Source organism: Eubalaena glacialis, chromosome 4, assembly GCF_028564815.1.
Source record: "Eubalaena glacialis isolate mEubGla1 chromosome 4, mEubGla1.1.hap2.+ XY, whole genome shotgun sequence".
Classification (NCBI taxonomy): Eukaryota; Metazoa; Chordata; class Mammalia; order Artiodactyla; family Balaenidae; genus Eubalaena; species Eubalaena glacialis.
Window position 1 is genome coordinate 49,490,634 of NC_083719.1, and position 22,310 is coordinate 49,512,943.

The following is a 22,310-nucleotide window of genomic DNA, read 5'->3' on the forward strand; positions in this document are numbered from 1 at the left end:
CCAACACAGCCACCTTCTGTTCTATTTTCTGCCTAATGTCAGGTGTAGACTAATCAATTGTAATATGTAATCTACAACTTAGTTACCTATACTTGTAATTTAAAAAAGAAATAAGTAAAAATAATATTGTTTTAAAAAAAACAAGGGAGGGCAGTTTTCGAGCTTTGGGGATCATAAATTCCTATGATTATTTATTGTGTGTTCACATGATCCATAATGTTACCCTAAGGGACATAAAGAAATAAACGTAACACATGGGCTCTGCTTCATGTTACTTACCGTCTTAGGGAGAGCAGGCATGCAGGCATGAAAAATTAAAGGACATAAGAAGAAAGTAATAAAAAAGGTGCCACGTGAGTGGCATGCCACATGAGTAGTGCAGAGGTTTTATGCTATTGGAAATTCAAAGGACAGAGTGCTTAATTACTCTGTGAGGTAAAGAGTGGTCAGGGAAGACTTCGTGAAGAAAATGTGAATTATACATTGAATAGAAAGAAGGAGGGAGAACATTGTGAGGAGCAGGAAGGGAGTAAGCAGTTATTGGAGTCAGGAACTTCTGTATTAAGGAGGTGATGACTTAATGCCTGATAGCGGTGAAAGGAAGAATAGTTCAATACCACTTTGGAAAGGTGGTTTTAGTAGAGCTTGCTGAGGTTCTCGATAGCCCTTGAAAGTTCTTAAATTAAGGAGAAAGAATAGAAGGCACCCATTTGCCTCCTTGAAGCCCTCAATAATAAGGAAATGAATAGAATCAGTTGGGTCCCATTTACCATTGTGAAATGAAAATAAGTTTATATCAAATTTGGGATTCCTTTAGGAGAAGCGTCTATCCTAATGCAATAAATAAAAGATAAGTTAACTTGAAAATTCTAAGGTCTCAAGTGGTAGGAGAATGATCCAGTCTCTAGAGGCCAGTGCTGAGGATTAGAGAATAGTAATTTGCCAGTGCTTCATGAGCACCATCCAGACGACAGGATGCTCTGACTTCAGCCAGTAAATACTGGGTCGGCCAAAAGGTTCGTTCATTTTTTTCCATAAGATAGCACTTAGTTGTCTTTAACTTCATTTGAAACAATTTTGTTAAATTGTATTCTGACAGTTGTCATATCAGCGTACATTAAAAAAAAAAATCAAAATTGGTGAATTTTTGTAGCCATTTTAATATTGAAGATGGAAGAAAAACAACATTTTCGGCATATTATGCTGTATTATTTCAAGGAAGGTAAAAACTCAGCTGAAACGAAAAAAAAGATTTGTGCAGTGTATAGAGAAGGTGCTGTGACTGACTGAATGTGTCGAAAGTGTTTTGCAAAGTTTCGTGCTGGAGATTTCTCGCTGGACGATGCTCCATGGTCGGGTAGACCAGTTGAAGTTTATAGCGATCAAATCAAGACATTAATTGAGAACAGTCAACATTATACCACACAGGAGATGGCCGACATACTCAAAATATCCAAATCAAGCACTGAAAATCATTTGTACCAGCTTGGTTATATGAATCGCTTTGACGTTTGGGTTCCAAGCAAAAAAAACCTTTTTGACCGTATTTCCACATGCGATTCTCTACTTAAACGTAATGAAAAAGTTCCGTCTTTAAAACAAATTGTGACAGGTGATGAAAAGTGGATACTGTACAATAACGTGGAACGGAAGAGATGGTGGGGCAAGTGAAATGAACCACCACCAACCACACCAAAAGCCAGTCTTCATCCAAAGAAGGTGATGTGTATATGGTGGGATTGGGAGTCCTCTAATTTGGGCTCCTTCCGGAAAATCAAAAACAATTCCAACAAGTACTGCTCCTAATTAGACCAACTGAAAGCAGCAGTCGACGAAAAGCGTCCGGAATTAGTCAATAGAAAACGCATTATCTTCCATCAGGATGACGCAAGACAGCGTGTTTCTTTGATGACCAGGCAAAAACTGTTACAGCTTGGCTGGGAAGTTCTGATTCATCCATCTTATTCACCAGACATTGCACTTTCAGATTTCCATTTATTTCGGTCTTTACAAAATCCTCTTAATGGAAAAAATTTCAATTCCCTGGAAGACTGTAAAAGGCACCTGGAACAGTTCTTTGCTCAAAAAGATAAAAAGTTTTGGGAAGATGGAATTATGAAGTTGCCTGAAAACTGGCAGAAGGTAGTGGAACAAAACAGTGAATATGTTGTTCCATAAAGTTCTTGGTGAAAATGAACAATGCGTCTTTTATTTTTACTTAAAACTTGAAGGAACTTTTTGGCCAACCCAGGAAGTCAGAAACCTGTAAAATTGAGACAGTCAGTTATTCAGGATATCATAACCTGATTTAAAAAAAAAAAGGAACATCTCTTTTGTTGCTTCATTTCTTTGTCCTTTAGTTTCTGAGTTCCCTGAGGTGGCCATCTTTTTTATCCCCAGGGCCTATCAGGATGTCTAACATGTTTTGTGAGCTCATAAAATGTCGACTAAAGTGAATGAACTTGACCATGGTGACCTATACACCGGGAAGAATTGACCTAGGTAATATGACCACTTAACTCTAATCAGTTCTTTCTTCGTGAGTTAATTGGTATCCTGGTATAAATCCACCTCTTATTAATACTCAGTAAGCCAGTCTTCTGAAGTCTGCTCATGGGAGTATACCAAGATAAACTTCTGGCTGGAATAATCAGTAATCAGTGTTTTGTTTTTTCTTTAAGCTCCTGAATGTTGTTTTTTCTACCGTGCTGTAGAAAACTGCGGGTTCCATATCCATGGATACAGAGGGCCTACCGTACTACACCATTTTATAGTATAAGGGACTTGAGCATCCATGGTTATCGAGGGACCATTGTATAGACTAGCATGGAGTTTGGCTGTCTCTTTCAGGGATACTAGATTGCCGTGCCCTAGTTAATGTGAACTGCCACTTCGTGGTAAGCACTGATTTTGGAGAATTAAGAGTTGAGTGAGATCTAAAATTACATGGTTTTCTCTGGCTACCTTTACTTCTCCCACATTATACCAGACACCAGATTTGAATGGATGTACACAAGAAGACTACTATTAGGAGATGATACACTGAGAATTCTAATAAAGTATTACTTGTAACTCCAGTATGTAATACATATAAAAGAAAAAACTGAGCTTTTTTCATAAAAAAACAAAAACAGTATAATACCTAGTTCCTGGCTTGTTGTATTTAAAGAAATAATGTATATAAGATTATCAAAGTACAATGACTTTTCTCCTTCCCTTTGTTCCTCCAAACCTATTGCTATTTCATTCCTGGTTTCCAGCTCTCTTTTGATTGTTTCCATTTTAGATGTCTAATTACATTTTAAAGCATGTAATTCAGAAAGATTGTATATTACAAAAAAGATTTATTCTTAATTTATAAAGTACAGAGTTGAGAGTATTGTATGGATAAAAAGGGAAACAAATGCTTAATATTCAAAAAGAATCATAAAGAATACTGTCTATAAAAATTTTATTTTAAAGGCTTCTTCTTAAATGTAACATTTACACATTTTTTTAATACTTAAAATAGGAGGAAAAGAATTTATGACTTCTTAATGCTTGTTTTCTTTAAACATCTGTTCTGTATGCCAGGAAGGTACAAGCCTCTTTTAGCTTTTTGTTACCTGTATTATTTTGGAGTACTTTTCCCAAACTGCTTAATGAGTGGTAATTGAGTTGCATCCTTCTGAGTGCTTTTTGAAATTGAATACTCTGAAGATAATTTTTGCTTAACTTCTCCTTTTATTGATCCCAAAATGTGGCGTAGAATCTCCTTTTCCACTCTTTTTCTTCAGTCCGTCTCCTTTTCTAGAGTCAACTCTTTTCATTCAAAGCCAGATTACATACCTTTCTACTCTGTGCCATAGTCATTTTCCCCTTTTCTGAACTTGAAGTCCAAGCCTCACCCCCTCTGGCACTTAATAAGTACTCCAGGGTAAGCATGGTTTCCCCCCGTCTACTGGAATTAATCCCCCCTTCCCCCACCCCCCCGCTTTCCCCCAGGCTAGATCTCTGCCTCTTGTGTCCTTTTCTGTGCAGCATGGGTGACATTTCAGTGAAAAATATGACTGACTGAGGTTGCCTCACCTCCCTTCTTCACCCCTACAAGACAGTCATCTGTCTAAGCCTCTCACTTGGTAGAGCTAGAAATTTAGCTGGAGGCAGGGGAGGGAAGAAGGAGTGTGAATCACAGTGATCACATGACTGACTTCTCCTCCAAGCCTGAATAAGCATGGGCCAGGACAATAGTCTTTCTTCCTGACTAGCATGTGCAGGTAGAGCAGAGGTTGGACCTGTATCTTCTGGCCTGTGTCCAGTCTGCTTCTGTGAGTATCCTTATCTCTTCTTTAGTTTGATTTTAACACTTCTTTTTGTCAGTCATTCACTAATACTATCTTTTGGCTTTCTGTAAACCTCAGGTTCCTGAACCTATTAGATTTCTCTCAGAACTTTTCAAGCTTCGTTCTGGTTCTGGCAGTGTCGTCTAAATAATCCGATCATTTATGAGAAAGGGGTGAAGTTACTGCCTTTGGGAAGAATTGTGCAGTCAAAAGTTTACCTTTTCCATGCTGCAGTTTATCACAATCTGTTCTGAGCCTTCAAGGCTCATTCTGTAAATGTTCATCTCTGAATTGAGGCCCAGTGCTGTAGAACTGTATCATTTTCTAATTATGGCAAAGATATAACTTCTTACCATCTTCTCAGAAACATGTGTGACCATGCTGGTAGCCCCAGCATTGATCAATATGATAATTTGAAGTAAAACCTGTAAACAAATGAGCTGGTTGTCAAATTATACCATTTTAAAATCTCTCTCTCCCCTACACTCCCTTATAATTAACATTCACACACATAGTAGAACATGGTCACACGTGGGTTGTCAGATACCTGTTAGGAAAATTCATAATCATTCTTTTGAGAAAATACACAGTACTCAGAAATTCCATTGATTTCTTGGGAAATTTCTAGCCCTAGAAGGTGTGGGGTTGATCTTGGAGGTGATCTGAGCAGAGAAGGCAGCTGCCTGAGTGGATTGTCCCTAAATAATATTGACATAAAGTCCTGGTAAAGAGCCTAGGAAGCTATAGAATACCGGGCTTTTGTCTTTTTCAACTAATTGAGATCAGTTGTTGATAGCTATCCAGAATGCTGCTCTGTTAAAAAGGAATGTCAGGCCCTGCCTGCCTTAGCTTGCTATGATGGATTAGGGGCGAATTACTCTGCAGTGGGAAGGGAAAATGGCTGTATTCCCCACCATGTATCTGCCATCCCCGAGTCCAATCTTCACTTTACAGACAAGAAGACCAACACTTAGAGAAATGAGAGTGGCTGAACTTTTAGTGCACAATCTTGGTTTCCAATGCTTTTTAAAAATCATTTTCTTTAATATGACTTTTAAAAATTTGACATATAGGTAATTTACAGTGTTTCAGGTATACAGCGAAGTGATTCAGTTTTTTATATATATATATATATATACACATACACATATATATATACACACATATATATATTCTTTTTCAGATTATTTTCCGGTATAGGTTATTACAGGATATTGAATATAGTTCCCTGTGCTGTACAGTAGGTCCTTGTTGTTTATCTATTTTATATATAGTCATGTGTATCTGTTAATCCCAAATCCCTAATTTATCCTTACCCCCCTTTCCCCTTTGGTACCCATAAGTTTGTTTTCTATGTCTGTGAGTCTATTTCTGGGTTTTTTTTTTTAATTTTTTTAAAATTTTATTTATTTTTTATTTTTTGCTGCGTTGGGTCTTTGTTGCTGCACGTGGGCTTTCGCTAGTTGTGGCGAGCGGGGGCTACTCCTCGTTGCGGTGCGTGGGCTTCTCATTGTGGTGGCTTCTCTTTGTTGCAGAGCACGGGCCCTAGGCACACAGGCTTCAGTAGTTGTGGCATGCAGGCTCAGTAGTTGTGGCTCACGGGCTCTAGAGCGCAGGCTCAGTAGTTGTGGAGCACAGGCTTGGTTGCTCCGTGGCATGTGGGATCTTCCCAGACCAGGGCTCGAACCCATGTCTCCTGCATTGGCAGGCGGATTCTTAACCACTGCACCATCGGGAATTCCCTCTATTTCTGCTTTGTAAATAAGTTCCTTTGTATCATTTTTTTAGATTCCACATATTAAGTGATACCATGTAATATTTGTCTTTCTCTGTTTACCCTACTTCACATAGTATGACAGTCTCCAGGTCCATCCATGTTGCTGCAAATAGCATTATTTCATTCTTTTTTATGGTTAAGTAATATTCCATTGTATATACATGTACCACATCTTCTTTATCCATTCAACTGCAGATGAAACATTTAGGTTGTTTCTGTGTCTTGGCTATTGTGAATAGTGTTGCTGTGAACATTAGGGTGCAAATATTTTTTTGGATTAGAGTTTTCATCTTTTCTGGATATATGCCCAGGAGTGGGATTGCTGGGTCATATGGTAGCTCTGTTTTTAGTTTTTTAAGGAACCTCCATACTGCTCTCCATAGTGGTTGCACCAACTTACATTCCCACCAACAGTGTAGGAGGGTTCCCTTTTCTCCACACCCTCTCCAGCATTTATTGTTTGTAGCTTTTTTGATGATGGCCATTCTGACTGATGTGAGGTGATACCTCATTGTAGTTTTGATTTGTATTTCTCTAATAATTATGATGTCAAGCAGCTTTTGATGTGCCTGTTGGCTCCAATACCTTTTTCTAAGGTGTTTCTCGCTAAACCAAATAAGGCAGACTGTATGTGTGTTTCTTTCTTGAGAGATTTTTAAAATTCTTATGTGAAGGATATATAGCGATATCAAAAATATATGCTCTTGCAATAGGTTGTTACATACACATTAAAATGTAACAGAATGATAACTATTGGTTATTTTGCCCATCTGGTGATTTAGTTCTCTAAAACCTGATCACACTTGAAAGTACAGACAAAAGGTTTTGACTTTACAAAGGTGGGAACATGACCCAAACTGTGTTGACTTTGGGAACTACTTTACTGAACATTTTAAAATTTAATTATGCATGTTAATGCAGTATGAGAAACACAGTATGTCCCTTGCAGGAATGATACTATTAGTTCCCTGGAGATGAGTTATAATTTATTCAGTTATTTTTAGCATAATTTTGTGTGCCAGTAAATGGTTATATACTTCTACTTTTTAAAAGTTAGGCTTATTAAGGTATAGTTCACATACAGTAAAACCTCTTTTAAGCATACAGTTCTGGCAAATGTACACAGTGTATAACACTTCCACACTCAAGATACAGAACATAACCATCACCCCCAAAAGTTCCCTTGTGTCCCTTTGCCTGGCAACCACTGATTAAATAATTTTGCCTTTCCAGAAAGTCACATAAATGGAGTCATACAATATATAGCCTTTCGAATCTTTTATTTTTCTCAGTGTAATGTTTTTGGGATTTATTCAAGTTGTTGCATGTATCTGTAGTTTGTTCCTTTTTATTGCTGATTATTCCATTGGATAAATGTCCCACAGTTTATCCTTTTGTTAGTTGGTAGACATTAGGATCTTTGCAGTTTTGGATTATGAGTAAAACTACCGTAAATATTTACATACAGATCTGAGAATACTTGTTTTGGTCTTGGGTAAATACCCAGGAGTGGGATTGCTTAGTTGTGTGGAGTGTTAACTTTATAAAAACTGCCAATGTGTTTTCCAAAATGAATGTGTCATTTTTTATTCTTACTGGCAATGTATGAGAGGTCCTGTTGTTTTTCACCCTTGCCAGCACTTGGTATTGTCAGTCTTCTTAATTTTACTTTTTATTAAAATCTCATTACAGGGAATTCCCTGGCAGTCCAGTGGTTAGGACTCGGCACTTTCACTGCAAGGGCCCGGGTTCAATCCCTGGTCGGGGAACCAAGATCCCGAGCAAGCCGAATGGTGCGGCCAAAAAAAAAAAATTTCGTTACAGTTTTAATTTGCATTTCTCTGATGACGAATGATATTGAGCATTTTTTCAAGTGCTCATATGCCATCTGTATTATCATCTTTGGTGAAGTATCTGTTCAAATTTTTGTCCATTTTTAAATTGTGTTGTCATCTGAGTTTTCAGCGCCAAGTTCTTCATCAGATTTATGTTGTACAGATATTTTTTCCCAGTCTATTGCTTGTCTTTTTCCTCAGGAGTAGAGACTTGATATTCAAAATTTTGTACCTTTATTCTTTTAGTTATGACGTTAACACAAGACTATTATAATAAATTAAAGAATATTAAAGCATCTCTTTCCCATCTGATCTACCCACCTAAGTATTTAAGCATACTGGTAATCTAGTGAAAGAAAATTTTAATGTAATATGCAAAGTACAATTTCTGCTTTAAGAAATACATTTTGAAAGTTTCTTTTGTACTTTCAGACTAAAATTTCTCTTCATGTTCAAGAGGATAATTAAGAGGAAAAAAAAGAATTACCTGTTGAAATACTCCATTTTAACCTGTTTTGCTCTCCTTTTATTCTAGTGTTATCCAAGATAAATTCTGTGGGATTATAAACATCTCAGTGGAGGGCCTACATGATGTTATGACAGAAGATCCTGAAACGGGAACTTATAAAGAGTAGGTGGATCATTTAATTAATTGCACTTTGACTTGGGGAGTAATTAATTATATCCTGCATTATTTTTGTTTACTATAACCATATAAGCATGGTATGGCAACTTTTAAATTTTGTCTTTATAAAAGAAAAATATTTTTGTTACTTTGCTTATAATATTGTTTGATCTTGAGATAAGCTTAGTTTTGTTATAGTGAAATTCTCAATTGGACTTCTTTGGTCTAATCATCATTTTATGATTTGACATTAGGTTTTTAAAAAAATTCCAAGTGAATTTTAACATATAAATTTCTCTTTTAAGATATCTTGAATAGTATGTTCTTTTTTTCCACTAACAATGTTCCCCTGCCCTTCAGGCGAGTTATGGAGAAAGGGGAATGGATTAGCATCCTATATTTGTATTTAACTGGTTGAAGCATCGCTGGCACCTTTAAGATATTAGAGGGTCATATGGTACTTGACTAGTTCCAAAAGAGAGTAGTTAAAATTACAGTTGATTATTGAACAACGTGGGGGTTAGGGACGCCAACCCTCTGCACAGTTGAAACTCCACGTATAACTTTACAGTTGACCCTCTCTGTATCTGCAATTCCACATTTATGGATTCAACCAACCACAGATTGTGTAGTACTGTAATATGTGTAGCACTGTAATACGAATTTATTGAAAAAATCTACACATGTTCAAATCCGTGTTGTTCAAGGGTCAACTGTGTATTCTTCGGGAGATTAGTTAAAATTATGTTATCAGGAATGCTGATAATCTCACATTTATATAACTATTAATGTGAAAAAAATTTTTATCATTATATCCTGTTATTTATAATAGTAGAATTATCATATCTTTCTTAATATTGCTATTAATTTAAGGCATGTTTCATATAATGATAAGCAAGGCTTCATGAGATTCCATACTGCTTGACTTCTCCTCAGTAATGTACTTAGCCCATTTTCCTTGCTTTTTATAAAACCATCTATAGCAAATGGGAAAGATTGCCATTCGAATCATACTTTGTTGAAAAATATGGAAAGTAGATATATGTAGTTGAATCTTACTAAACATGTATAAACAAAATGTTTCTGGTGTGTAACTTAGCTTTCAGGAACATAGGAGTTCAGATGACGTTGAAACCTCAAACTTTTGTGATTACAAACCCAAAATAACAAACCATTTTATGTGTGTAGGCAGTTTTTAAAAAGTTAATGGAGGGATTATGGCACATGACTATAAATATTGTGTTTACATACATAATATGCGACAAAGTTTACAACTATTTGTGAAATATTTAGGTTATAGTCAAATGTTCCCTGTCTTCTTTGGAGTATATAATTTGGTTAGGAGGAGGGTGTGTCTAACAATAGCACCATGAAAACACTAGTAATGTGTAAAGACAACGATATATGTTTTGAACAAAGCACACAAAACAGTAGAATTCCGGATTGTGCTTTAATAGAATGTCAGAGAAAGAAAAGGCATAGTGTGTTAACTAGAAGCGATGAGAGTCAGGAAGTTGTTAGAAATAAAGTTTAGAAATTATCTAGTGTAGTTTCATTATTTAAAAGATAAGTTACAGAAGCTCAGAAAAGTGCAGTGACACAGCAAATTAGTGGAAGAGTCAGGACTAGAACCAAGGTCTTTTGACTCAATATGCCACACTCAGCCATGAGGGAAGTTTTGGTTTGTAAAAGGAAAATGTTGGATGTAAGCACAACAGACTGACTGGGAGACCATTATCTGGTCTCCCAGATCTGGGAGGTGCATATATCTGTTTGAATTAGTGTTTTTCTTCAGATAAATACCCAAAAGTGGAATTGCTGATTTATGTAGTAGTCCTGTTTTTGATTTTTGGAGGAGCCTCCATACTATTTTCCACAGTGGCTGCAGCAATTTACATTTCTACCAATAATGCACAAGGGTTCCCTTTTCTCCACAATCCTTGCCAACATTTGTTATTTCTTGTCTTTTTGAGGCTAGCCATTCTAACAGGTGTGAGGTGATATCTCATTGTGTTTTTGATTTTCATCTCCCTAATGATTGGTGATGTTGAGATCTTTCATATGTCTGTTGGCTGTCTGTATGTCTTATTTGGAAAAATGTCTGTGCAGATTCTCTGCCTGTTTTTTAATCAGATTGTTTGATTTTTTGGGTATTGAATTGAATTAGTTTTTGATATATTTTGGATATTAACCCCTTATCAAATACATGATTTACAAATATTTTCTCTCATCCAATAAGTTGCCTTTTCATTTTTTTGATGATTTCCTTTTGGTTTGATGTAGTCCCACTTGTTTGTTTTTGTTGCCTTTGCTCTTGGAGCAGATCCAAAAAATCATCACCAAGATCAATGTCAAGGAGCTAACCACTTATGTTTTCTTCTAGGAGTTTTATTGTTTCAGGTGTTATGTTCAAGTCTTTGATTCATTTTGAGTTAATTTTTGTCTATGGTGTGTGGTCTAGTTTCATCTTTTTGCGTGAGTTTCTTTATATGTTTGTATTTTAGTTAGTAGAGTTCTTATTTTATTAAACCAGGAAAATATATTAATGACACCTGTAATTTGCCTTCTGCTTGTCTTTGGTTAGAGTGGCTTCCCTTTTCTTCCTTAAATTATACATTGTTTTCAGGCACAAAGGGAGATGAGATTGACAACCTATTGCCAAAATTTGGGAAGTAATAAGGAAGAAAGGATTTAGCCAGCATTTCAGGAAGCTTAGAGCCACTAAAATTTATTTGAAAAAGACACATAAATTGTGTTTTTTATAGTTAGAGAGTATAAAACTTACCAGCCATCAAGGATATAGCTTTTTTTTTTTTAAACAAAAATAAAATTTAGGCTTTTATAAGCATTTTTCTCCCTTCACTTGATACATTAACCCACCAGATAGCTCTTCAGAATGGAATAGAGGATATCAGAAGCAGCCTTGGTTCCTTGACTCTAAATTATCCCCTGTATATTATCCTAACTTATGTTGGTCTCAGTGACCTCCTTGGCGTCTCTCTCCCATTTTACCCTTCTGATCCATTCTGCTCCATTTCTTAAAATTAAAAGCCCAGTTTCTTATAAAGTTGATGGGGCGGTATTCTTTGCTGATCCTCAGTTTACATTATTAGCCTTGTCTCTTCCTCCCTAGATTCTTCCTTCTTCCCCAAATGTGCCATTTCCTTTTATACACATGGCTTGACTCAACATTTCTTCTTCTTGGCATGTCACACCCTTAGCTTTGCCCTTCTTTGCAAATACCTACCTCTAAGATTCCTTTCCATATTCTCAGGAAGAATTCATCGCATCCTTCTCTGTTCCTTTGTGGCACTTTGTCTATACTGCTAATATACAACCTTTAGTTAGTTGCTTGTTTTCAGTCTAGTGGTCATAGAAGGATTTGAGGCAGTGAATAAGAAAAGCTCATGCTCATTATGACTGAAAACTATTAACACAGGATTGAAGGAATTTAAACAAGGTTGAATGGCGAAACATGTGGCATCTAGATGTAAAACAGCCCTGATCTTGCTAACTACCAGGGCAAAGAGAAACATTAGGAATTACCTAGTTCCTATTTTCATGTAGAGGGAAGTAGGTGTATCAAGAGAGGGAGACTGTTTCTTGGCCTGAGCCCAGAAATGAATTTTTGATAAGATATTTATATAAAGGACTAAAAGGATTTTCAGCTGCAAGTAAGAGAAACCCTGAGTCAGCTGTCTTTAACAATAAAAAATTTGTTATCCCTTACAACAAAACAACTGCAGGTAAGAGGCTCTAGGATTAGCTACTTGTGACCTCACAATATCTTTAAAGACCAGGTTCTTTCTACTCCATCCCCTCAACACATTAACTTCGTATGCAGGCTACTTTCTCTAATCGTCAGAAAGTACTTCTAGGCATTACAGTTCATGACAATGCCAGTGCCAGCAAGTAATCTTCTTTTTCCTTATGTCTTTTTAACATCATAGGAAACTTTTCTAGAAGTCATTTCATCAGACTTCCCTTCATGTCTAATTGGCTAGAATTTCTTAAACATGCTCCTGTTGAAAGCAGTCATTAACTAAGGGAATAGGATTGCCATGATTGCTTACTGAGCCACTGGCACCTGGGGCTCAGATCAGCTTTTTCTGAAGCATATGGTGACATGGAAGAGGAGGATAACCGACAAGTTCAGGGCTCTGTTAGGAAGGAGGGCGATTATGTAGGCAACCTAAGTGTCCACTGCAGGGACCAATGGAATAATGTCAGTTCTAGTTTTATTAAAACCTTAAGAAGTGGGTTTGTATAGATTAAATGAAAGGTGTACCTTTAAACCAGAAATAATTTAAAAGATTTCATGTTGCATGCTAACACTGTTGGTTCTGTTTGGCTGGTTGGAGTTTCTTGTTGGGAAAGATTCCGAGTTAGCAGACTAGAGCGCCTGGATGTATTCAGTGGATGAGAGTAGGATGTGAGGGTGGCTGCCTATGCTCACATGTTAATTGTCCCTATTTTAAACTGTTGTTATTATTATTTTATTACTATTACTACATTCACAGCGCACACATTTTAGCTTACTAGAATTCTGTTAATTCTCACCATGCTTTTTATGTAAAACATGATTCCCTATCTTTAATCTTTGTCAACAAAATGAGATTTGACATCTATTTATGTATGTATGTATGTATTTATTTATTTATGGCTTTTGTCGGGTCTTAGTTGCGGCACGCGAGCGCTTCATTGCGGCACGTGGGCTCCTCTCTCGTTGTGGTGCCTGGGCTCCAGAGCACGCAGCTCAGTAGTTGTGGTGCACGGGCACTAGGGCTTAGTTGCCCCGTGGCAGGTTGGATCTTAGTTCCCCGACCAGGGATCGAACCCGCGTCCCCTGCCTTGGAAGGCAGGTTCTTAACCGTTGGACCACCAGGGAAGTCCCCAAGATTTGACTTTTAATTGGAGATTCTCTTGCAGGAGAGAATTTCAGCTTTGGGCTTTTCAATTCAATTTTTTTTTGTTTTGTTTTTTTCCACTTTCTACCTTTCAGAGACCCAAATGAATGCAATTTGCAGAATTGCAAAGTAAAAATATCCTGCTCTCTGGGGAAAAAGTGTGTGTATTTATATCCAGAATATACTTTATTATTAGTGTGATAAATCTTTTAACTTAGGGAAGGGAGAACAGAGAGTTTTTTACTATACAAGTAAGTTGACAGATTTTGGAATGTAGTGAAGGGATTTGATGCAGTACAAAGCATACTTCCATGGAGATCCAGATCTATTGCAGTTAAAATTCAAGTCTGCAGCAGACTTAAAATAGCTTAAGTGAAGGAACTCCATCTTATTATTCAGTTCTAAAATACAAACTGGGATCTAGACTTTTTCTAAACATTTTAGTTTATTAAATACCTTTTGGGTTGAGATAATAATGTCATAATTTTCCAACTTTGTGCCAGTGTTCCTTGGCCAACTAGTTGTGCTATATCATTTTATAGTTGACCTTGAACAACTCGGGGATTGGGGCACCCACCCTCTTTGAATTTGAAAACCCAAGTATACCTTATAGTTGGTCATCATACCCACAGTTCCTCTGGTTCCACGTCCTTGGATTCAACCAACGAGGGATCGTGTAGTACTGTAGTATTTACTATTGAAAAAAATCTGCGTATAACTGGACCCCTGCAGTTCAAACCCATGTTGTTGAAGAGTCAACTGTATATCATGGTGGACGAAAGCATTGCAGTTCCAAGAGGTTAAAGCCATGAAGTGAGTTAGAGATTGAGCTCTTGCTGTTTTTCAGGGCTTCTGATTTCCAGTTTAAGGTTCTTACTGTTTGATCCCACCAGGTGTACTGACTCATCAGAGACAGTTGTTCCAGAAATTATTTTTTTAATGGTGGGGGATTTAGGATAAAAAGACATTCATGTCCCCTGCAAGAGTGAGCCTGATCGGGTTTCTGGTGTCAGCGCTTGTCTTAAACCCTGAATCAAAAGTTATTTACACGGGTGAGTCAGGAAGTGTCCTTCTCCTGTACTTGCCACAAAGCATAAGAGAAGCGAAGCTTTCATTGCCACAGTTTATTGGTTAAGAACCTATGACTCTGATAAATTACTGAATTCTATTCTAAATTAGGAACAGTGACATTTGTTCTATCAACTTGATTCACTAGACAGTATTCATATCTTGTCTCCCTGGAACCAATGTTGACTGAATAGGAAGCTATATTTCTATTATCTCTGCTAATGGTGAAGAGCAGTAGTGCAGATAATCAAAATAAAATGATTTATAACTGTCCTGCTGGTACAAGTGCTATCAGGGACAGGTTCCTCATAGCATAGTAATGTAATTTGGAGCACGAAGTAAATTGTTACATAATTAATAGTGTTTTAATGATGTTACTATTTAAATTTCTGTTACTGTTATGAAACATAAATAATTAGACATATGAAGATTAGTGGTAAAAGAAGTATTAATTTTAAGTGTTTGTAAGTATCATTTTTTAGAAAGGTATAAAAGGTATACCTTGCTTTGTCAAGTGATTTATGGTTCAAAAGTTGCCTATAAATAAATTTCTTACAATTTATTACCTAAATACTGAAGCAAAATGCTCTAAATTTTTTTTGGTGTGACCCTTTTAAAAGTGAGATATCTTTTCATAATTAAACTTTTTAATTATACATCTAATTTATCTAGCTATTCCTCACATATTGGTACATAGACGCATTATTGTTCTCAGTATTTTGAGGTTTGTTTTTAGTATATTATAGACTTTTTAATTTATTTAAAACATTTTTTTAAAAACTGCAGCTGTATGTTAATGTCTCATCTTGAAGAACCAAAAGTAACAGAAGATGAAGAGCCACCCACAGAACAGGATAAGAGGAAAAAGATGGTAAGTTACAAAAGTAGCTTCTAAAATCTGGGAAAACCATATATCATCATTATATTCTGGAGGTTTCAAAATATGTGGTGGTCCATTCTTCCTTCCTTCCTTCCATCCATCCATCCATCCATCCATCCATCCATCCATCCATCCATCCATTCTCCTGACCCTGTTGCAGAATTAATGTAAGATAACTGAGTTTTGAAATTTGGGGTATAATACTAAAACAGATAAATTGCATTCATAGTACAGGAAGTTGAGTTTAACTTTTGATCTGAAATAATTGTTTCATGTCTTAGCAGAGGGTTTACGCCTTTACTTACAGGAACCATGTGACCCTCAAACCTTATTTAAATTGTAATGCTAATTCTTCTGTTTTGAGATTTATTGAAATTTCTTTATTCCCTATTTCATGGATCTTATAATGATTTTTTTCTGAAATACATTACAAGCCTTTATAAGAATGCCTTTAAATTAACTGCTAAATTGTTTTGAAAACCATAACTCTCACTACAGGAGTCTGATAGGAAAAAGGAACAAAAAATAGGAAACATCTAAAATATCTTACCTCTAAAATTATTTATAATCATGAATTTTTAAATACCTTGACACGTGAATATAAAATAGTTACATAAATAAACTTTTTCTCCTTTTTCTCTTGGAATCTGCTCTAGTCTCCTGACCTCACCAGTTATTAACTTCATTGTACTTTCTGTCCTCATTCTCAATTGAGAACAACAGCACTCTCTACCTCAAAAATAGAATAAATAAATTAATATATAAAATGGTCATGAGATAGATAATGCTGAACACCTAATAATTACTTTGTAGGTGTTGGCTATCATTAGTCTACTCATGATATTCACTCCTTGAATTATCCCACATTGATCCTCAAGGGCTTCATCCTAGGTGTATAGCTAAGCACGGCTCTGACAGCCTTCTTTTAAACTGTGTTTGAGTTTAATCCATTTTACTTTGTTTTTATGCCAGATGTCATTTCCCTAGCACTAGTGTAGAGGAAAGGACAGTATCCAAGAGTTCATAAAACCTGAATTCTAGTCCTGTTTGTGTTGTTAATGATGACCTTGAGGAAGTCACCTTGTCTCTTGAGAATCATTTCCTCATCTGAGAAATGAGGGGGAAATTGGATTAGCAAATTCCAAGGCCTATGAGCTAAAAAACTATTTGATTTTTTTTTTTAAAGCTCTTAATACCATTCCTTTCTTTCCCCACTATCTAGTGTCCTAGTGAAGTTTTCAATTGTGAATATACCTCTGGAAATATTTCTCCCATGAAATGAGCCTGCTAAGCAGTATCCTAAATACATGGAAAATGTATTTTCTTCACTTAGAATAATGATAACCTTTTGGTAGAACGTAACAATTTGTCTTTCCCCCTCTTTCACCTCTACTTTTTTAAGCCTTGAATATATCATTGGTGTTATAGAAAAATACGATAACATTTTTCTTAATAATGTTCTGAACTTATAAATGAATAATAGGTATTCTGCTTCCTTTCACATCAGCTTTTTGTACACTTTAGTAACACGGTTAGTCTGGTAGATCTGCCCTTTGCAAATTGATCTACCCAGGTCTGTTCTTCATTACGTATAGAATCCTTAGTAACATCATAGAGTAGTAATTTTAATTCTAACTTTATTTTGAAGGTAAGTGCAGTACTATCTCAGAGAGCAGTGTAAGAACATAGTTTTCGAAATAACCCTTAAAGTTCTTTGATTCAGTTTTGTGATCCTAAATTTTGAGAACTCATTATTTTATCATTATTCTATTTTAGGTAGTATTGATTTATAGAACAACTTTTATTTTTTAAAGTGGCTGATTTTATTTGAAATTAGTCGTCACAGTAGCTATTTGATGTAGATTTATATTGTCATCTCTATTAAGATTTCCAGTGCCTTAGCCATAAGGCTTTTAGTCTTATGCTGATAAATACCACAGTGTTTATGGTTAATGCTGAGATTATGTATCTTAGCCTTGAATAAATATAATTATGAATACGGTGCTAATTTTTCAGTAACTTTTCAAAAACAAACAAAATTAGTTTCACTGTATCTTTGGGGTTACAAGAATAAATTATGTACTTTCTTTCTGTAATTATATCATCATTCTTGTACTGTGATGTCTTTAACATTAGAAATTTTTTGAGAATTATCTAAATGTATCTTGGTTGTAGTTTCAAACGGAAGTGTTTGCTGGTAGATGATTATGAATTATTATTCAAAAGAAAAACCAATCTAGCATCAAAGAGTTTTTTCATTTTAAAATGAAATTATTTATTTACTTGGAAGCAAAAGTGTAGCTGCTTGATTCCAAGATTACATAGTTGAAAGTCTAATTTACTGACTGTCATTGTTGTCTTAAAGTAGTCCCAAAACGTGGCGTCTTCATTTCAGTAGCTGCTTGGGTAGAGTGAAACAGCAGTGATTATAATTCAGAAAGGTGGATGATTAGTATTATATCAAATGTGCCAAATGATTTTCCATACATTTATGAGAATTCTCTATATTTCATCTTAAATAAGGATGAAATTTCTGTTCAGGAAAGCTATTAAGCTGTCCAGACTTTTGATTGTGTGCTTTTTTATCCAGCTCTTCTCTGTTCTATCTGTTTGGGGGGAACTAATTCTGAGAAGATTGAATGTGGCTTAAGCGTTTCACTTCATTTCTAAGTTTCCTCTCTGTCCAGTATACTCCAGTAGTAGAATGGTAATTCCATGACCTCTTCTATAAAGAATTTAGCTAATACCTTAGCATTTTAAGTTCCTTATAATTTCTTTTTTTGTGAAATGTGACATACTAGGCATTTATACATTGAAACTTCTCAAATTTAAGTTTTTGAGCATATTAATGCTTGTGGCAATGCTTTGGTACCTGCTAAGAAAGCATTATTAATGAAACATTTGATATAATAAGTAAAGCTGTGTTGATCATGCTTTCCTGTTAAAGTTTAAGCCCTAGAAATATTTTGATAATCTGTTTCTATAAATAATAATCTAGTTTTATACATACTTAATAGATGCTTTAATTGATAATGGGGTATAAATAAGTTGACTATTATTAAAACTACACTAGCTTCTCACTCACTTGTGCTAGTAGAAGCAGTAGCACAAATAAAGGTCTGTCTAAACATCATTCATATGGTCTTCTGCTTTTGCTGTAGCACAGCTAAGCAAATTGATGATATGTTAGGTTGGGTTGCATTTTATTTGATAAATTCATGACCAGATCCTAAATCTTGTGGCAAATATAATAAATCCTGAGCATGCCTTGCATTTTGCCTTCAAGTGAGTATTGTCTCCTATGCTGCTATTGCCAAATACAGCGCTGGGTCAGGGAGGGCCAAGTGCTGCATTGTGGGAGTGGAACTTGTCTGAAAATCATAGCCTACAGGTACTTGATATTTCTCTTTCTGAGAGCAGATAGACGGCCTCTTCCTCCACTTCTGCCTCTGTTTCCCTCCCTCTTCTCCCTCTCCCTTCAGCTTCCTTCCTTCTCATCAACTCTCCCTGGAAACTTATTTGCCTAACTATGAAATACAGTAGTTTTCCTCAGACTTTTACTTACATTTGGAATATAGAATACATTGTTGGAGGGAAAGTTACCTTATTATCAGTTGCAAATATTCCACAATGTTGCTTTGTAAATTTTTAGTTCAAATATAATGTCAGCAGGGTGCACTATAGTGGTGGTTTGGGGTGGGACATTGTAAACTCTCCCTGAACAGGTTTTTTTTTTTTTTTAGGTTGTTACATAATATTTATTTATTTATTTTAAAAATATCTTTATTGGAGTATAATTGCTTTACAATGGTGTGTTAGTTTCTGCTGTATAACAAAGTGAATTAGCTATACGTATACATATATCCCCATATCTCCTCCCTCTTGTGTCTCCCTCCCACCCTCCCCATTCCACCCCTCTAGGTGGTCACAAAGCACCGAGCTGATCTCCCTGTGCTATGCGGCTGCTTCCCAGTAGCTATCTGTTTTACATTTGGTAGTATATATAAGTCCATGCCACTCTCTCACTTTGTCCCAGCTTACCCCTTCCCTCTCCCCGTGTCCTCAAGTCCACTCTCTATGTCTGCATCTTTATTCCTGTCCTGCCCCTAGGCCTGAACAGTTTTGATCACTGAGAACCAGTAAGATTATTCTTTTGCCTGTCCCCATTTACCTCTAAAAAACTCAGCAGAACTAGTAGAAAGACAAAATTGTATTTGATTGTCACTAATAAGGTACTGTCTTCTTCTTAATTCAATATCAGTATTTTGAAATGCATGTTAAAAAGACATTTTTATTTTACAAATAATATGAGATTAATCCATTATCTTATTATTAGTGGTTTCTGAACTGCCTTTTGAGAATCCTTACCCTATAACATTGAGTAATCAAGGTAAATTATACAATTGTTGAAAATACTCTTTAGTATTCAACTTGCATGAAATGTCACGCTGGTTATGAATTTAGAGCTTTCTGCTTTTCCTCAACTTGCCCAGTTCTGTTACATTTTTCAACTCTATTTCTCATGCTAAATCGTGAACTTATCCTAATTTGGAACTGATCTCATCCAAAATCCTGAACTCTGACATTTCTCTCTCATCACAACCTCTTCTTCTTCCTTACTAACTATTCCTTTTCTCCTGGTAAATCTGTTTTGTACCTTTATCTGGAGCCCCATAATTCTTCCTTGTTTTCATAATCACTTTCCCAGCTTTTAACCTAGATTTCCTTGTTTTTCTGCTGTTTTTAACTTTGGACAAACCATATCCTTTGCCTCCCTGCTTTAGACCTACTACATTTCTGGGCCTGGGAATCAAGCATACATATTTCTTTAAAGGGGCACATATTATTTTGATGTACAACCAGGGTTGAGAACCACTGCAGTAAGAATTTAACTCCTTGTTAATCTTAACAGACCTCTGTAGTATGATTCCAGCCAACCTTTTGAGCCTTGTCTTCCTTTTTCCCCACGCTGTCTCCTAAACCAAATAACTTATCTCCATTCATATCTATGTTTTCTTGTCTCTGCTATGGAGTTCATACTAGTCCTTCCATCTGGAGTATCCCCTTTATCCTCCTTCTCTCCACTCAGCTTACTCTTTTGCCATTTTTCTCATGAGGTACTCTCTTCTCACTGATCACCTTTCCTACCCATACCCAGTTACAGAAATAATCTTGCCCTCTGCTAGGCTTATGTAGCAACTTTTCTGTATGTTTTGACTGCCTTTACCACCTGCATTTTAAAAAAAGATATTGGAGATCAGAATACGAAAGATAATGATCCCTGAGAAACAAAAAACAAACACTGTGAGCCCGCTGATTGCCACATCTTACTGCCTTCAGTTTCCAGGGAGTGGCCTAGGGAGCCCAGTGGTCTCTCTGATTTGAGGAGAGGAAGCTGGAAATCTGAGGATACCAGAGTGGCTCAGGCTACCAGAGAAGAGGAAGCTACTGACATAGAATTTTGGGGATCTTCACTGGGTCCCCTCTCAGTCTTCACCTGAGTACTGATTAGCACATACAAGTGCAGAAGTTACCCAAGTCCAGAGAAAGAACCTCCAGAATGGATTGTTATGAGAACAATACTCAGAACTGACACAGAGCAGGGAGTAGTCCCTCATGTCAGAGTGGAAATCTCAGAATTCACAGAGTATTAGGTAGAGGACTCAGAATTGTATTACCTCAGTAGTGGAGCAAAATTAGCCCTAGATTAGGCATTGCTCTGATCCTGCCAAACAAAGCTTAAAAGCAAAATCCGACCTACCTAAGGAGACAAAGGACCTGTACTCCGAAAACTATAAGGCCCTGGTGAAAGAAATAAAAAATGACACAAACAAATGGAAAGATTTACTGTGTTCTTGGATTGGAAGAATCAATATTGTCAAAATGACTATACTACCCAAGACAATCTGCAGATTCAGTGCAATTTCTATGAAATTACCAATTGCATTTTTCACAGAGTAGAACAAAAAATTTTTAAATTTGTATGGAAACACAAAAGACCCTTAATAGCTAAAGCAATTTTGAGAAAGAAAAACACAGCTGAGGGAATCAGGCTCCCTGACTTCAGACTATACTACAAAGCTACAGTAATCAAAACAGTATGTCATTGCCACAAAAACAGAAATATAGATCAATGGAACAGGATAGAAAGCCCGGAGATAAACCCACGCACCTATGGTTAATTAATATATGACAAAGAAGGCAAGAATATACAATGGAGAAAGACAGTCTCTTCAATAAGTGGTGCTGGGAAAACTGGACAGCTACATGTAAAAGAATGAAATTGGGGCTTCCCTCGTGGCACAGTGGTTAAGGTTCGAGCCCTGGTCCGGGAAGATCCCACATGCTGTGGAGCAACTAAGTCCGTGCGCCACAACTACTGAGCCTGTGCTCTAGAGCCTACAAGCCACAACTACTGAGCCCAGTGCCACAACTACTAAAGCCCATGTGCCTAGAGGCCATGCTCCGCAACAAGAGAAGCCACCGCACTGCAACGAAGAGTAGCCCCCACTCACCACAGCTAGAGAAAGCCTATATGCAGCAACGAAGACCCAGTGCAGCCAAAAATTAATAAATAAAATTAATAAATTAAAAAAAAAGAAAGAATGAAATTAGAACATTCTCCAACACCACACACAAAAATAAACTCAAAATGGATCAAAAACCTAAATGTAAGACTGGATACTATAAAACTCCCAGAAGAAAACATAGGCAGAACACTCTTTGACATAAAACACAGCAATATCTTTTTGGATCCACCTCCTAGCGTAATGGAAAAAGACACATTATATAGAGAGGGAAAGAGATAAGGACAGTGGCAAACTTGTCTTTGGAAACAGTGCAGGCAAGCCAGTAGCAGAGCAGCATTTTTAAAGTACTGAAAGAAAAAAATCGTT

The 22,310-nt window shown here is 36.4% G+C and overlaps 1 protein-coding gene across 4 annotated transcripts in view; it reads left to right on the forward strand.

Moving 5' to 3' along the window:
• Positions 1-22,310, forward strand: part of IPO11 (importin 11) — a 489,980-nt gene that overhangs the window by 167,765 nt on the left and 299,905 nt on the right. For 3 of the 4 annotated variants that reach the window (XM_061189289.1, XM_061189288.1, XM_061189291.1), the window contains 2 exons: positions 8,470-8,565; positions 15,321-15,405. In XM_061189289.1, the coding sequence (XP_061045272.1) occupies positions 8,470-8,565; positions 15,321-15,405 (181 nt within the window). The remainder of the gene's footprint in view (positions 1-8,469; positions 8,566-15,320; positions 15,406-22,310) is intronic. The other variant, XM_061189290.1, reaches the window with a different exon arrangement.